This window comes from Hemicordylus capensis, chromosome 2 (genome assembly GCF_027244095.1).
Source record: "Hemicordylus capensis ecotype Gifberg chromosome 2, rHemCap1.1.pri, whole genome shotgun sequence".
In the NCBI taxonomy this organism is placed as follows: domain Eukaryota; kingdom Metazoa; phylum Chordata; class Lepidosauria; order Squamata; family Cordylidae; genus Hemicordylus; species Hemicordylus capensis.
Genome location: NC_069658.1, coordinates 393,334,170 through 393,347,357, shown reverse-complemented (window position 1 = coordinate 393,347,357; position 13,188 = coordinate 393,334,170). Strand labels below are relative to the sequence as shown.

Sequence of the window (13,188 nt, the reverse complement as noted above, 5' to 3'; positions counted from 1 at the left end):
GCTAAAGGGCAGCTGTTAATATGCAACTCTGCTTATTATTATTATTATTATTTATTTATTTTACATTTATATCCCGCTCTTCCTCCAAGGAGCCCAGAGCAGTGTGCTACATACTTGAGTTTCTCTTTCACAACAACCCTGTGAAGTAGGTTAGGCTGAGAGAGAAGTGACTGGCCCAGAGTCACCCAGCTAGTTTCATGGCTGAACGGGGATTTGAACTTGGGTCTCCCCAGTCCTAGTCCAGCACTCTAACCACTATACCATGCTGGCTCTCCTCTTCTAACTTGCTTCTTCATTCTTCTAACAACTCTTCTAAACTTGCTTCTTCATTCATGTCAGCATAACTCCTAACTTGGGAAGGAGGAGATTCCTTTATGTCAGTGGAGCCTATATGTTTTGTTCCTGGGCCACACTTGGCCTTTTTACCACTGGAAGAAAAAAACATAGCTGACAATTCCTGGTCCCCTGATTCATCAGTGGTAAATGGGGTGGTGACTTATTTATGGAAGCACATGCACACCATGTACATGTGTCCTACAGAGACTGCTCTATGTTACCCAGTGTTCTGCAGCATACATGGTAAATCCTGGACAGACTTGCTTTCACTTTGTGAAATCATTTGCATATATAAGAAATCTCCATCCTAAAAAGCACTTACAATTTTTAACCCAGAGATTTTTGTTGATGTATATGTTCTTCAGTATGTTTAATGCAAACAAGAACAAATACCACAGTTATAAATGAACTGAGGAAGTTTCTCAGGAAGTTTTCAGGATCAGTGGAATAGGAATATTTCCAAGAATGCCAAGCCACAGAATTCACAATAAGCAGTTCACAGTGAATTCTAGCCTTGAGCAGGACTAGATTTCCAGTTCGTATGAGCTAACCCTGTACAGAACAGATAATGAACAGCTAGTTTGGACTAGCATCTCTGTGAGCGGCACCCTTGGAGGAAAGATTCCAAGACACAAACTATGTGCATTAAAATGTAACATGGAACTGTGATTAAACTAAACCTAGGTACACAAGCTAATTTCAAACCTAGGGTTCAGATTTTGGTTAGACAAACATAAATAAGCCTTGGATAGCATATGGTATTGATATGGAAGATAAAAGCAGCCTCAGTTAAATGAAATAAACCAAGGTTCTGCATGACATCTGAGCTAGCCCTATATTTAAATGAAGATGCCAGCATAAAAATGTTCATGGAATTTTCAGCCCAAAGTGTGTGTGTGTGTATCAAATTTGTAGACTGCCCCAAACTTCCATCTCCGGGTGGTTTACAACAACATAAAATATATTAAAAAGACCTTAAAACAATTTAAAACCACAGTCAGGTTAAAAAGCTTGGGGGAAATTATCGGAGATGGGGAGGCTCTTATTTTCACGGGGCGTGCATTCCAGAGTCAGGAACAGAGAAGGCCTGTCCCTGCATAGCCACTAGACAAGCCTGTGGCAACTGCAAACAAACCTCTCAGTGGGGGGGGGGGTGATCTCAATGGGCAGTAGGGCTCATGGCAAAGAAGATGTTCTCTTAAATACCCATGTGTGCTCAATAAATATTAGCACACATTGGTCCATCTAGCTCAGTATTGTCTACACAAACTGGTAGCAGTTTCTCCAAGCAGGAATCTTTCTCAGTCTTATCTTGGAGGTGCCAGGGAGGGATACTTGGAACCTAGATGCTCTTCCCAGAGTGGCTCCATCCCCTGAGGGGAATATCTTACAGTGCTCCCACATGTCGTCTCCCATTCATATGCAACCAGAATGGACCCTGCTTAGCTAACCAGCTCAGTATGAATATGTAAAACTTTTTTAAGGTGTGTTGTTGAGTCGGTGTCAACTCCTGGCAACCACAAAGCCCTGTGGGTTGTCTTTGGTAGAATACCGGAGGGGTTTACCATTGCCATCTCTCGCGCAGTATGAGATGATGCCTATCAGCATCTTGCTATATCGCTGCTGCTTGATATAGGTGTTCCCATAGTCTGGGAAACACCAGCGGGGATTCTAACCGGCAACCTCTGGATTGCTAGTCAAGTCATTTCCTTCTGCACCATTAGGTGGTTATGGGCTATGTGCACTCTGCATCAAATTAATCCAAATTAAACAAATACATTCATGTACTGAAATAATGTAGAACTTTCTGGCAAGGACTGAAAACCAAAGGAGTCATGGCAGAGGAATCAGGGTTTTACACTCAGTGCCATGTTCCAGCTGATTGCAGAGTGCTTAGCCATGCTCAGCTCTGCTCTGGTTTCTGAGCCTTGCTTTACTAGATGTTGTTTCCATGTGGTTGTGGGAGTTAACAGCAATCCCCCCCCCCAAAAAAAAAGATAACATTCTTGTCAAGGATTGAAGTAGGATAAGGTTTGCAGGAAGCCTCATAATTAATTAGGAATAAATATATGGGGCAGGCAGTAAGGTGCATGGGAGGTGCCTCACTGCTTTGTCTTTAGCAAATGTTGCCTATATGTTTAAAAGCTTTTGTCAGTCATCAAGGCTAGGTAACTTCTATTTTTAAACCATCAGTGTGAATTTTTCATGGCTGTGTCTGATGGGCTTGTATCTGAATAACAGGGGAAGTAATGATAGTAATCTGCTTCAAAGCAAAATGTGATAGCTAGTCTGTTTCATGTGTACATGTTTGTGTACCAAGCTGTTTCAGAAGCTGTTATTTGCACTGAGACTGTGTTGGAGCCCTTTGGGGAGTGCTACCTAGTAGCCCATAGTATCTGAATTTTACAAACTTAGGGGAGAGAAGGATTAATTGCACTGGGCAGATGCAGATAGCAAAGTGATGAATAACTCTTCCGTGGGGGACATGTAGAAAATGATTGGTGCCTGTAAAGTGTTGGTAAGCCAACTTAAACCACAGTATGCAGCTCAAACTCTTGCCTTGTGAGGTGCTCTCTGACACACACTCTTCATCTTGATTGTTCTTAATACAAGAAGGTTTAGTGACCTGATTTGAGACATAAGTTTGAGAAATACAATATTCTGGTTTGGGAATCTGCAGATAGACTCCTCTTAAATTTTATGCTTTATTTATAGTGCTCCCCCCCCCCCCCGGCAAGTAGAGCTATTACACAGTGCATGCTTAAAGCTACACTTCCATTATTCTTCAGAGAGACTAGTATTTTCAGACATATTGGACCCTAGATCTATAATATATCTCATTACAGTCTGCACATCCACATGGTTAGTATTTGTTAAATTAAACCTAAAAATGAAGCTTTAGTCCTTTGTGAATGCTGTTGTCAGTCCATTGGATCGCATCTGACGGACTTGGTCTCAGGCTTGGCCTTGGACTCAGAGTCTCCCAGGCTTTTGGTGCTGGGGGACTTCAATGTTCACTTTGGGACCAATTTGTCCATGTCAGCTCAGGAGTTCATAGCGGCCATGACAACTATGGGCCTATCCCAAGTCGTCTTGGAACCGACGCATATTGCTGGTCACACGCTTGATCTGGTCTTTCATTCTGAAAAGGGTGGTGGTCCATGGAAATCACTCCTGTGATTTCCCCCATTGTCATGGACAGACCACCATCTGGTTAAGATTGTACTCATGACCACATTCCACCTTTGCAGGGGCAAGGGGCCCATTAGGATGGTCTGCCCAAGAAGATTATTGGATCCAATAGGATTCCAAGAAGCCTTGGAGGGATTTAGTGTTGGCTCTGCTGGTTACCCTGTCGGCACTCTGGTGCAGAATTGGAACAACCAACTCACCAAGGCAGTGGACATGATCGCTCCTAAATGTCCTCTCTGAACTGCTTCAAAACTGGCACCTTGGTATATGGAAGAACTACGGGGGCTGAAGTGGCAAGGTAGGACAACTAGAGTGCAAGTGGAGGAAGACTCAATTCAAATCTGACAGATTATTACATAGAGCGCATTTGAAGATCTGTGCTCAGGCAATGTGTGTGGCAAAGAAGCAATTCTTTTCACATGCAGTGGAGTTGTTCAGGGTTGTGAAGGGGCTAGTGTGCACCCCTTCCCTCTTGAATCAGTATTTGAAACCAACAATTACTTATTGTGACATTTTAAATGAGTTTTTTGTGGACAAAATCTCCCTTATTCGGGCTGACTTGGATTCAAACTACACAATTGTTACAACGTCTGATGCCGAGGTGTCCAGCAGCTCCTCTTATGTGATGACACTGGATCAGTTTCAATTTGTGACTCCGGAGGATGTGGACAAGCTGCTTGGAATTGTGCGGCCTACCACCTGCCCTCTTGATCCTTGCTCGACATGGCTTATACTATCTGGCAGGGAGGCTTTTGTAGAGGGCCTGGTAGAGATTATAAATGCTTCTCTGAGGGAGGACAGGATGCCTCCTTGTCTTAAGGAGGGAATCATTAGACCTCTTTTGAAGAAGCCTGCCTTGGATCCCTAGAGTTAAGTAACTACTGGCCTGTCTCTAACCTTTTATGGCTGGGCAAGGTGATTGAGAAGATAATGGCCTCCCAGCTCCAGGTGGTCTTGAAGGAAACTGATTATCTAGACCCATTTCAAACTGGCTTTTGGGTGGGCTATGGGGTGGATGCAGCCTTGGTCAGCCTGATGGATGATCTCCAATTGGGAATTGAGAGAGGAAGTGCGACTCTGTTGGTCCTTTTGGATCTCTCGGCAGCTTTCGATACTATTGACCATAGTATCCTTCTGGAACATCTGAGGGGATTGGGTGTGGGAGGCACTGCTTTGCAGTGGTTCCACTCCTACCTCGTAGGCAGATTCTAGATGGTGACTCTTGGAGACTGTTCTTCAAAATCTGAACTTTTGTATGGTGTCCCTCAGGGCTCCATATTGTCTCCGATGTTGTTTACCATCTACATGAAACCACTGGGAGAGATCATCTGTAGGTTATCAATATGCTGATGATACCCAAATCTATTTATCCATGTCAGCATCATTGGGGGAAGGCAATACCTGCCTGGAGACAGTGATCGGCTGGATGAGAAGTAACAAGCTGAGGCTGAATCCAGATAAGACAGAGGTACTTATTGTGTGGGGTCAGAACTTGGGAGATAATTTCGATCTGCCAGTTCTGGATGGAGTCACACTTCCCCAGAAGGAACAGGTACACAGTCTGGGTGTGCTTCTGGACACAAACCTCTCCCTGGTGTCCCAGGTTGAGGCAGTGTCCAAAGGTGCCTTTTATCAGCTTTGGCTTATACACCAGCTGTGTCCATTTCTTGAGATAAATGACCTCAGAACAGTAATACATTTGCTGGTCACCTCCAGACTTGATTACTACAATGTGTTCTATGTGGGACTGCCTTTGTATGTAGTCTGGAAACTGTAGCTGGTCCAGAATGTGGCAGCCAGGTTGGTCTCTGGGTCATCTCAGAGAGACCATCACTCCTATCTTAAAAGATCTACACTGGTTGCCGATAGGTTTCCAGGCAAAATACAAGGTTTTGTTTATAACCTATAAAGCCCTAAACAGCTTGGCCCCTGGGTATTTAAGAGAATGTCTTCTTTGCTATGAACCACACCGCCCATTGAGATCATCTGGAGAGGTTCGTCTGCAATTGCCACTGGCTTGTCTGGTGGCTACTCAGGGATGGGCCTTTTCCGTTGTTGCCCCGAGGCTTTGGAACACACTTCCTGCTGAAATAAAAGCCTACCCATCTCTTGCAACTTTTAAAAAGTCAGTCAAGACACATTTGTTCACCCAGGCTTTTAATTAGATATTGTTTTGTGTTTTTAAATGTTTTAAAATTTTAAATTTAAATTTTGTAATGTTTTAATCTTTTTATCTGTTTTAATTATATTGTTGTAAACTTCCCAGAGACTTGCGTTTTGAGTGGTATATAAATGTGTTAAATAAATAAATAAATAATGTGCAGCAAAATCATCATTGCCCTAATAACGTTATGTGCCACCTTTGACTCCTCCAAAACTAGTTACTCTAGAGTTGCCTCCAGTGAACAGGAAACCTGCAAAGCTATGACTGCACCACAGAGCACCAAATATAACCCTGAATGAAAATGCTATCACTGATACAACTGTAGGAACAGGAACTCTTGCTTCTTAAAATTAAGGTTCTAGCCTCTTTGATTGTGGAGGAAAACATAATAGTGAGAGGGAGGAGGGGGTGGATGTGGTTCCCAGTAATAAAAGAATAATGGTTTCTTACGTCCTCCACTCCACTCTGCCTGACTTGACAGTTTAGTTTTGAGTCTTCAGTTGTTCTTCCCTAGTTCATAATCCCCAAACACTTCGCTCTAGACCATTGGCCCATAATTCCTCTCAACAGCATATTCAGGAAAGTGTGTGTGTGTGCTGTAACTATCGGCTCTGTTAATCTTAGATAATAACTATTAGACAGCTCTTGAGAGGGTCATCAGAAGCATTCTGCTCAGTTCTGAACGTCTCCACTCCTGACAATAAAGTGTGCTTTCAACACTGTTGGTTCTCTGTCTTCACCACTAATCACAGTACACCATCTCCATCACTTTTTCAGGCACAGAGACTGCAGCGAATACTTCCAGGATAAAATTAGAGCTGCTGTTTGATCTTGTTTCATGCATTAATCTACCAAACTAGTTTTCTGAGGGGTTGAAGGATGACTGCAATGAAATGTTCTGCTATTGGACTTAAATGTGTATCAGTCCACATGCAGGGTCACCTTCAACCTTCCTGTTTCTGTTGCATTGAGCTATAGGATCAGAACCTTTTTGAGGAATGAGAGTGTTTTTTAATTTCTCTTTCAATACATATGTGGTCACTGAAAACTTTTCTGGAATATTATCACTCCTTTATTGATTCCATGAACCTTTTATATGTAGGAAAAGATACAAAAGTTGTATGAGAGGAAGATAAAAGAGGGCATGGACATGAACCTTGTCATCCAGAGGAAGAAAGAGTTTCGCAACCCCAGGTACAAACCTCTTTGGAATGACAGCGTTGCACATTGCCAAGCTCAGAACTTGGGTGAACACTGAATGTCTTGCGAGTTGCATACAGCCTTGTCCTGTGCTGTTGCTATAATTATAAGGCAGATGGTTAAAATTTCTAGTCTTGCTAGCTATACAAGTATACTTAGTACAGGAGAACCTCGTTATTTACGGTTCTGCATATCTGTGGGATGTCTTAATAGACACCCATTTCCAGTACCCATGGATACTAATGGGTTAAAACCCATGTTTCTGCAGTTCCTAGAGGGCTGGAAGTGACTGCAGATGTCACTTCCAGCTGCCATTTTGTCTGGAGGAGCCGTGGAGGAGCCATTTGGTGGCACATTTCTTGAAAAAAATGGATGTTATCCACAATTTTTTGCAGTTTGGGGGGGGCATTCCTGGGCACATGGGGGACCTGCGGAACATGCCACAGTAAAGTTCTGGGCCATCTTTTAATTTCCCCCTGGAATCTAACCCCCCTTTCCCAATAGCCCCAATACCTCGTTACTTGCAGTAGTAGGCAAGAACTGAACCCCCACAAGAAACAAGGTTCTCCTGTACTGTGACACTTGAGTGCTGAAATATCTGAAGCAAGTAAACTGAATGAATTATAGTACAATCCTTGCAATATCTGCTTTGCTTTTCATTGACTGACCAACCAACATGTCATGTCCAATTTCACCCTGAAACAGACGGAGATGATAAATCTGTCTCTGAGCTGTACAACTTCAGACTGCAGATGGGGGCTGACAGAATTTTGAATGTTCCTCCATATTTAAAGAAAAATTCACTTCACACAGACAACTAGGAAGGCTAGAACTCTTCTCTCGGTTATGCTAGTTATCTATGTGCAAGGGATTTTTCAGTGAGAGCTAGCAGAACTAGATCAGAATAAGGATCTGAAACACTGGAAATAATATATATTGCAATGCTTTTATTTTCAGCATCTATGAGAAGCTCATCCAGTTCTGTGCAATTGATGAACTTGGCACAAATTACCCGAAGGTGAGTGAAGCAAAGACCTTCTTGGGGGATTAGATGGGAATTAACACAATTTCTGAACTCTGTTCTCATTCTTAGCTGTGAAAACAGACTACTCTTTGGATGAAATAGTCTGCTGAATTGGAGCAGTTTGATAATGTGTGCAATAAGAAAATGTATTTTATGATCTAAAGTGCCAGTAATTGCAGTATTGTGTGCTTTAAAATACTACTAGGCTCTTTGTATTCTGCATCTCTTGTAACATAGGATTCAGAACAGTGATAACATACAGTAACTCTCCCTCAAGATTGTTTTGTGGGGGGAGGGGGCGGTTGAAACTAGACACTGGCTTGCATCCACAACAGTGCTTGTGCAAGCCATTTTCCTCATCCTCTGTCAGCTCTCGGAGTTGCCCCCAAAGCTGCTCCCAGAGTGGAAAGGAATCTCAGCCACGGTGTGGAATGTTGAATGGGTGGACTGCAGAGGGAAGGAGGAATCTCCAGAAACCCTGTGGAGAAACTATACGCAAGAAGAGCATTGCTTGTAGAAGCTTTGTCTACCCAGATTTGAGAATTCCCCCTTCACCTTGCAATCATCTTTGCCACATCCCACAGTGGTGCCAAAGATCATAGCAAGCTGCCTTATACTAAGTCAGTCCATTGGTCCATCTAGCTCAGTATTGTCTACACAGACTGGCAGCGGGTTCTCCAAGGTTGCAGGCAGGAGTCGCTCTCAGCACTATCTTGGAGGTGCCAGGGCAGGAACTTGGAACCTTCTGAATGCAAGCAGGCAGGTGCTCTTCCCAGAGCGGCCCCATTCTCTGAGGGGAATATCTTACAGTGCTCACATGTTTCCCATTCAAATGCAAACCAGGGTGCTTAGCAAAGGGGACAGTTCATGCTTGCTACCACAAGACTAGCCACAAGTCCCATTGAAATTAATGGAACCTTAGTCACAATTAACTTGTCTGCTTTCAGTGGTACTTAGTAATCACCAGCTCTGAATACAACCCTGTATATCTTGAAAGTCAAACCTCTTATGTAATAACACTTTTTCTCTCTTCTGTATAGGACATGTTTGATCCTCATGGGTGGTCTGAGGACTCCTATTATGAGGCGCTAGGTAATCAAGTTTAGCATTTGCTGATCATGAATCATGCTGCAGTTTTAGCAGTTGTTTAGTTGAACCATTTATTTATTTATTTGTATGCTTTCTTCCTCCAAACATGGAGTTTGTGCCATTTCCCCTTTTATTTGACAAAGAGGAAATGTGCAGTGTGGTGGCTACATTCTGGGGGAAATATGCTTAATAGTGTTTTACACTAAAAAAACTTTTGGGAAGCTGACATTCTTAGACTCAATGATCTAGAAGTGGTTCTTAGAAATGACTACTTCTTAAAAACCATTTTACTTCTGACACAGGATGCTGATTTGCAAGTTCAGAATCACTTCTTGGTGTTTTTTAAACTATTGAGTGCACTTATTGTCTTCTGGCTCACATTTCAGCAAAAGCACAGAAAATTGAAATGGACAAACTGGAGAAGGCCAAGAAGGAGCGAACTAAGGTACTGTTTGATACTCAAGACTTAAGACCATTTCCCTTAGCAGTGCTGCTGCTACTGAACATTATCCATAAGCTTTGTTTTTAATCTGTTTGTTTGTTTGTTTGTTTGTTTGTTTGTTTGTTGGCACATTTCTATATGCAAATCATGAAGGTCCTATTAAACAGTAATGGGAAATTATGAATGTGTGTCTTATGTTTTGATACATGGCTATGGTCTTTCCCCCCAGCAATCTATCACTTCTCCATTTTTATTTTTTATTCTTTTGCCTTGAAGGCACGAAAAGCATTTTGTTAGGAAATGGTCTGTGCATTGCAGAACCACTGGCTTGCCTATCATCTGGAACATAATGTGCTTGAACAAATAGTTAACATGTCATGCACTCTGGTATGTGGCATATCAGACTTTCCTGGCAGCAGACATTCTTGTGGCTAATTCCTTTTTTTGATTCTATCACTTAATACACAGCTTTTTGCACAGATGTAACACTGTCCTCTTATCCCATGACCATTGTCTTGTAGATACTGTATGTGATCAGACTGCTGTGGTTTCCCTGGTTGCTAGGTTGCCCTCCATATTGCAGACAATGTAACTCATGCATGCAGAGACATGCATTTTAAAAGCTTTAATCTTTTTGTTTTCTTGAAATAACATGCAATTCTAGGTTTTTTTAAAGTGTCTTAAGCTAATCAGAAAAGAGCCCAGATTTGTGACTCCATGTAAGTCTGGATGTGGGGGTGGGGTTTTTTTATGGTGCATATACAAATGCAGAGATTGCTATCTAGTTACAGCTGGGTAGTTACAGTTACCTAGTTTTCATTTATTGACTCTCTAATCATTATAGCGTTGTCTTCAATACAGCCAACGAAGATGTCCCACTTATAAACTTTTTTGCCATGTTCCTCATTCCAGCTAGTAAGTGTCACAAGCACGGGAAATAATTATCTACTCTTTTTTTTTCTAGATTGAGTTTGTGACAGGGACTAAGAAGGGGACAACAAATGCTCCATCTACTACAACGACAACAACCAGCACTGCAGGTGGAGGTGAGTCAGATCTCCTGACCTAGAATTTTAGTTACATCAGGAGTAGGCAATTTATTGTCGCTGGGAGTGATGGGAGTTGTAGTTGTACAAGATCTGGAGATCCAGAGTTGCCCAACCCTGAGTCACATCCTAACTCTGGAATCTCTCATTACAACAGGGAAGTCTTCGACTCCTCCCCAATTTGCTGTCCTTCTCCTTGGACATTTCCAGGAGAAAATGGCCTATTGGAAGCTAAACATTTTATACCAAAACAATTTAAATCCTACAGTGGAAGAAAAAGTCATTTAGGGAATATAAACCCCAAATTTTGCAGCCAGAATAAATTATACAATTTGAGCAGAATTGGGAACATCAAAATACCTTGCATAATCTTGTCTGTAGAATTTGGGCATTTTTACAAAGCTAGTAGGCTAAGAGTCATTCTCATAGAGGTATCAAGGGACAGAAGATCATGTCTTGCTGTAGCAGCTTATTCTGCAGGAATTCTGTGGGGAACACTTGCGATTGTGGACCCAAAAGGACCTTGGTCATGAGACGGTCTTGGCTATAGTGATCAGCTTTTCTCTCCATAAAGACACAGGAGTGACTTGAAAAATGAGTGGGAAGTACAAATGAGTTGTTAGCCTGTGGGTTATCTTGGGATCTTTGTGGGTAGATCTCCCTGAAAAGGCCGTATGACACTTTCCTTTAGTGTTAATTTTATTGTCATCTCCTCGTCAAGAGTTCTTACCTGACCAAAGCTGATAAATTAACATTAACTCTTGCATGTTAAATAAACAGATGCACAGAAGAGGAAAAGCAAGTGGGATTCTGCTATTCCTGTGACGACAATAGCCCAGCCCACCATTCTCACAACCACTGCAACACTGCCAGCTGTTGTCACAGTTACTACCAGTGCAAGTGGCTCCAAAACAACAGTGATCTCTGCAGTTGGCACTATAGTGAAAAAGGCAAAACAGTGACAAATTCCTTGGAGAGACTGATGGGTTCTTTCAGCCTGAATCATACTGGAAGCACTGCTCTGGAAGCAAAGGAAAGATGTTCACTTCTGGTATATAAATGGACTATGTAAAAATAGATATGCCATTGTTGGGCAAAAAGAGGGTAGAAATTGCTTCTGCGTGTGTACAGATTCATAACTGAGCTCTACTTGGAAAGACGTTCTTCTAATTCTTTGATAGAGCTGTCCCTCACTGTATTGTGTACAGTGTACTGTCAGTGTGTAAATGTTGGCTTATTAAATGCTGTATTATAACTGTCACTGTGTCAGGATCCTTAAGATCTGTGAAATGAAAGCTTTAAAGAGAGAGGTAGAAATGAACTATACTCAAGTAAAATGGTTGCATCCTGGGCCTTTCAGTATTGAGGAACATTTGCTTGCTCTGCTGCCGCCTCTCCTTGACTTCAGGAAACTATAGGCAAGGATTATTTATTCACAAAATCGTTAAGAGATGTAAAGGTAGGTTATGCAGGTCCTCATGTAGATTTAGGTGGATTGTATAAACCATGTAGCTCCAATTTCAGGCCCAAATTGGCACATTCCTGGTGTGGGTGTATATCTTCCCTGTCCATGCGCACAGATCTTACAATCAAAAATTTGACCTGCAGAGCCCAACTGTGTGTTTAGTGTGATGTATAGTTTGATCCTCAGAGCAGGGTTGTGGAAGTTTGGCTTTGGAGAGATGAAACAGTGAAAATCAGCACAGCAGATTGTGCCTAGATTTGGGGAATTCTTGTGCAGAATCTGGATTCTGATAGAAGGCTGCTTGTGAAAGAGAAGGGAGGAGCAAGTAGAGTTTCTATGCTCAGTACCAGGTTTGGAGGAAAGAAAGAACTATGTGCTCAACCTTTGTCAGTGAGAGAGAGAGAGAGATGTTGTAATGCTGCCATTTTGTAGTAATGCCATTTTCACTAAATCGAATGACAAAAATGTCAGTTTACATTTGTATAAGCTTTCTTACCTCTGTAACTCTGAACACCTTTGAATATAAAACCAGAGACTTTTAAAAGCTTGTCCTCATGCTTTATTGCTGATATTTATCTTTCAAACTTACTTGTAAGCTCTGTTGGTCTCTTTAGAATCCAGAGAGTGTTGGATTTCTTTTGCAAAATCTGAACATTTGCGGGGGAACACCAGGGATGGAAACCTCTACTAAAAGAGGACATTTTGCCATTCCAGCAGGAATTGTTTTCATCCTGATTATGAATAATTTCTATAAGGCATAGATACATATAATAAGGACAAGTGAGAACTACGAATTTGAAGAAAGGCATTTTTTTTTCTTTTTAAAGATGGCATAGTACACTTATAGTCACAGACTTCTAAATTTATTTATTTATCAAATTTGTAGACTTCCGCAGACTTCTGTCTCTGGGCAGTTTATAAAAATAGATTAAAATCAAAACCTTAAAACAATGTAAAACCACAATTACATTAAAAAGCTTGGGTGAAAAAATGAGTCTTTAGGGACTTTTTAAAAGTTGTCAGAGATGGGGAGGCTCTTATTTCAATAGGGAGTGCATTCCAGAGTCTCAGCGTGGCAACAGAGAAGGCCCATCCCTACGTAGCCCCAAGCGAGCTGGTGGCAACTACAGATGAACCTCTCCGGATGATCTCAGTGGGCAGTGGGGCTAATGGCAAAAATGACTTTCTCTTAAATACCTAGGGCCTAAGCTATTTAAGGCTTTATACGTT

General features: G+C 41.9%; 1 protein-coding gene across 2 annotated transcripts in view; it reads left to right on the top strand.

Annotated features, from left to right (window-relative positions):
• SAP30BP (SAP30 binding protein) overlaps window positions 1-12,502 on the top strand; it is a 63,898-nt gene extending 51,396 nt beyond the window's left edge. For both annotated transcript variants that reach the window (XM_053301471.1, XM_053301470.1), the window contains 6 exons: window positions 6,795-6,886; window positions 7,850-7,910; window positions 8,957-9,008; window positions 9,392-9,450; window positions 10,412-10,493; window positions 11,274-12,502. In XM_053301471.1, the coding sequence (XP_053157446.1) occupies window positions 6,795-6,886; window positions 7,850-7,910; window positions 8,957-9,008; window positions 9,392-9,450; window positions 10,412-10,493; window positions 11,274-11,455 (528 nt within the window). In that variant the 3' untranslated portion in view covers window positions 11,456-12,502. The remainder of the gene's footprint in view (window positions 1-6,794; window positions 6,887-7,849; window positions 7,911-8,956; window positions 9,009-9,391; window positions 9,451-10,411; window positions 10,494-11,273) is intronic.
• The last annotated feature ends 686 nt before the right edge of the window (window positions 12,503-13,188 follow it).